Source organism: Nematolebias whitei, unplaced genomic scaffold (genome assembly GCF_014905685.2).
Source record: "Nematolebias whitei isolate Nwh7 unplaced genomic scaffold, NemWhi1 Nwh_scaf_3589, whole genome shotgun sequence".
Lineage (NCBI taxonomy): Eukaryota > Metazoa > Chordata > Actinopteri > Cyprinodontiformes > Rivulidae > Nematolebias > Nematolebias whitei.
This window is the reverse complement of record NW_023622134.1, coordinates 1,171-4,963: the sequence shown is the minus strand read 5'-3', so window position 1 is coordinate 4,963 and position 3,793 is coordinate 1,171. Positions and strand designations below refer to the sequence as shown.

The 3,793-nt window shown below is 38.3% G+C and overlaps 1 protein-coding gene across 1 annotated transcript; it reads left to right on the top strand.

Annotated features, from left to right (window-relative positions):
• Positions 1-1,722: 1,722 nt before the first annotated feature.
• LOC119429605 (glutamate receptor 3-like) lies at positions 1,723-3,674 on the top strand (the record flags this gene model as incomplete). The annotated part of the gene is made up of 3 exons (XM_037697202.1): positions 1,723-1,970; positions 2,715-2,855; positions 3,583-3,674. Coding segments are annotated over 3 exons (481 nt in total), but the record flags the coding sequence as incomplete, so codon positions are not given.
• Positions 3,675-3,793: the final 119 nt, after the last annotated feature.

Genomic DNA, 3,793 nt, shown 5'->3' with positions numbered 1-3,793 from the left:
TATATATATATATATATATATATATATATATATATATATATATATATGTATATATGTATATAAATGTGTGTGTGTGCGTGTATATATGTATGTATATATTAATTGGGGGTTAGGGGATAATGCTAGAATGAGAAATTCCGTTTAGGGGATTTTAAACATTTGGTAAGGTCTGTTTCTTGTTTTTAGTATTTTACCTTGTTTTACAGCACCTTGATTTATTGTTTTATAACACAACTTTTATTTTAACTGCATTTTTTCTGTAGTTTATTGTTATTATGGTTTATTGTTATTGCTGTCTGTATTTTATATGTTTTGTCTGGAGGAAGTCTCTCTTGTAAGTGAGTCCTTGTGTCTTAAGGAGACTAACCTGTATAAATAAAGGTTGAATGAATGTGGGACTGAAAGTCTTGCCTTCTCCTCTAAACACAATAATGGTGTTTTAATGGTCTCAAATAACTAATTACAACTAAGCAGATTTTTCTAATGATGAATTTGAACTCAATTTCTGAGGAATAATTCTGACTCTACTTTTCATCTTTTAATCCCATTCATTTACATGAGTTTAATATTTAAGGCAACCAGCCTATAGGGGGCGCTAATTCTGTTTCAACTTCAACTTCTGTGTTATGTTTCTGCATCTAATTATGAATATATATATAGATGAAAAAAATAATGTTTTTTCTTTGTACTTTGATGTGTTTATGGAAATCTCATTTGAGAAACATGCGAAAGGAGTTTTTTAATGTGGACAAAAGAAAAAAATAAATGAGTAGTCATGTAGAGAGGGTCTACACAGAACTAATAACGTGTGGCTCTGTAGGTTAAAATTGGAAGCACCTCTGATGTCGGCTGTGATTCAACAACTCTGTTTATATTCTGCACACAAACCTGCTGGGTGACAGAAGTTTTAATGCCTTTCTCTGGCCTTTACTGAAAGAACATATATTTTCTTGTGGTTCATTCAGTTTTTGGGAAATGAAGTTACTCGGGAAGTACAGCTCATCACTTCTTGGTCCAAGATCATGTCTATGCTAAAATCAATCCACTGCCATTGGATAATTTAATTGATGCTTATTACAGATTATATGGTCTTGCTAAAACTGACCCCAGGCAAATGGAGAATTGCTCATCTTTGTCACTTTGTCTTGAGCTGCATTCTTGTTCATTTCCACACAGCTCCTCTGAGTTGCAGATGAGATATTTCATTAACCACGTCACGGAAATGAATGACTTTAATAAGTTCTACAAGTTGAATTGGAAATATAAACTAGAGCGGATTACTGTGCTACAGAAATCATGAAAGTTTCTTTTTAATAAAAAAAATCATTATCTAAAGTTGTACTGTTTGTGCAACTGTTCCACAAACACCAGATATTTTCACAAAACTTAATTTGCGTGACATTTCAATTCCACGTGTGTGAATTGTGATCCTCATTGACAAACGGTGAATTTAATATGTTGCTTTTTTTTGTATATTACGGCAGAGCAGAGATGGATTTTGTAAATTCTTGTGCCTCATGATCATGGAAATGTCCATAAATATCCCTAAATATTCCCTGGAAGTATTTAAAGATATCTCACAGACACTTTCCTAGATGTCTATAAATACTTCATGATGCTGTTTTAAATCGTGTGATTGTTAAGCACAAAAATCCTACAGAATCCATCCCACAGGTATGACTTTTACATTTCTGAACTCCTATTTTTCTCTCCTTTGCGCAGAGATCCAAAATAGCAGTATACGAGAAGATGTGGTCTTACATGAAATCCGCCGAGCCCTCGGTGTTTGTTAAGACCACGCCAGACGGCGTTGCCCGAGTGCGGAAGTCGAAGGGCAAGTTTGCCTTTCTCCTCGAGTCCACCATGAACGAGTACATCGAGCAGCGGAAGCCGTGCGACACCATGAAAGTGGGAGGAAACCTCGACTCTAAAGGCTACGGTGTGGCGACGCCCAAAGGCTCAGCATTAAGGTGGGTGGAATAATATAACAATACCCCCCATGTTGTTATAGTATTCCACCTACCCTGATGTCCCCCCTGTTATCATTCTCTTCTCTTCTTCTTGTTTTTTTTTTTTTTATGGACACAGAGGTAACGGTAATGCCTTTAAAAGGACTTGGATGCTAAGTTTACTTGAAGCTAATCCATGTACAGTAAATGTTTCCTAATAGAGATCAAACCCAGAGAATAAGGTTAAAGCTAACAGTCATTTCGTATTTGTTTCTTTCTTACTGCTGCTTTTCTCTCTCCTTCGCTCTCTCCTTCTGTCCCGTGTCCTGTCCTACCTGACTGTTGTGTTGTCATTTTTAATTTAACAGTTCGATGGTTTTTCAATTTAGCCTTTAAAAGCTGCGCCGTCACTTGCAACGAATGTTAATTGCATGATGTTTGTTGTTACTTCTCTTCTCAATGACAAGTGTCCCCATCCCGCACACTTCAGTTCTAAACTACGTAACCCTTCATGCCACCTTTTTCCAAGATTTAACACTGTCTCTGCCTTATATGAACCTTTCTTATCTCTTTATACCCTTTAAATTCTGAAACAATTTGTCCTCACCTAGACCATTCCGATCAACAGTCTGTGCATAAGCCTCAGCTTTGACAGTGGTAATCTCACTACCATTGCCTATTATTACGATGCTTAGTACGAATATTTGCATTAGAGTTCTCACGCACCTGTGCATTTTCTTACAAGTTATGTTTTATCGTTTCAAGAAATGCTGTTAACCTGGCAGTTTTAAAACTGAATGAGCAAGGCCTCTTGGACAAATTGAAAAACAAATGGTGGTACGACAAGGGAGAGTGCGGCAGCGGGGGAGGTGACTCCAAGGTCAGCCTCGATGTCACCACAATCGGGTACTATAGTGCAGAGTAATCGGCACGGCTGTTACACAAACCCAACCTCGACCAGATTCTGCTGCTGCCGCACCAAGGCAGCTCACCAGGCTCACTGACAGTCGGAACAAATGGTTCCACAGCTCGGATCAAACTAAGGAGCTTTTGTTTAGCCAGCAGAAAAACGTCATTAGAAAAAAAAACAAAAGGAGCAACGCAGTTCTGCGTAATCATTAACGATGCTGTGGTTTTTCAAGAGGAATGCTGCTGCTATGTGTTTTTAACCTCCATACCTGTGTAGGACATAAAAACAAAGAACAGGTGTTGAAATCCCCTAAAAATAAATAATTTGCCAATAATAATGTTTTGATAGGGACACAATAATATGGATTTATTTAACACAAGCAAGGTTTGTCAATCCTGGAAAATACGGCATTGCAGTCCCTCACAGCACTGTTTCTTCACATCCACAACTCAGGCTGAGAGCCGTTGGTGTAGAAACCAATTCGCCTTAATGTCAGAAAACATCAGGATGTTTTTTTCAGCTGAAGCCAAGCAGAAAGCACCGGAAACAAAGGGTCCTTTAAATAACTAAGAATCACAGACAATTGTGATGCTTCTAACGTATTTTCTGGAATATAAATCGCAGTTTTTTTGCGACTTTTATGCTGAAGCAACTTATATATGTTTGTTTGTTTTTTCCCCATATTCATAACGCAATTTTTGACTTACGCTTTAAATTTTGAAGAACTGCAACAGCCAGTCCTCTCGTGCCTGCTCGCTTCACTCAGCTGGTGCATGTAGAGGAACACTGGAGAGCTCATGGCTCCAGCCGCGATGGTTGGATGAATGGATGGGTGGATGGATGGATGGATGGATGGATGGATGAATGGATGGGTGGATGGATGGATGGATGGATGAATGGATGGGTGGATGGATGGATGGATGGATGGATGGAT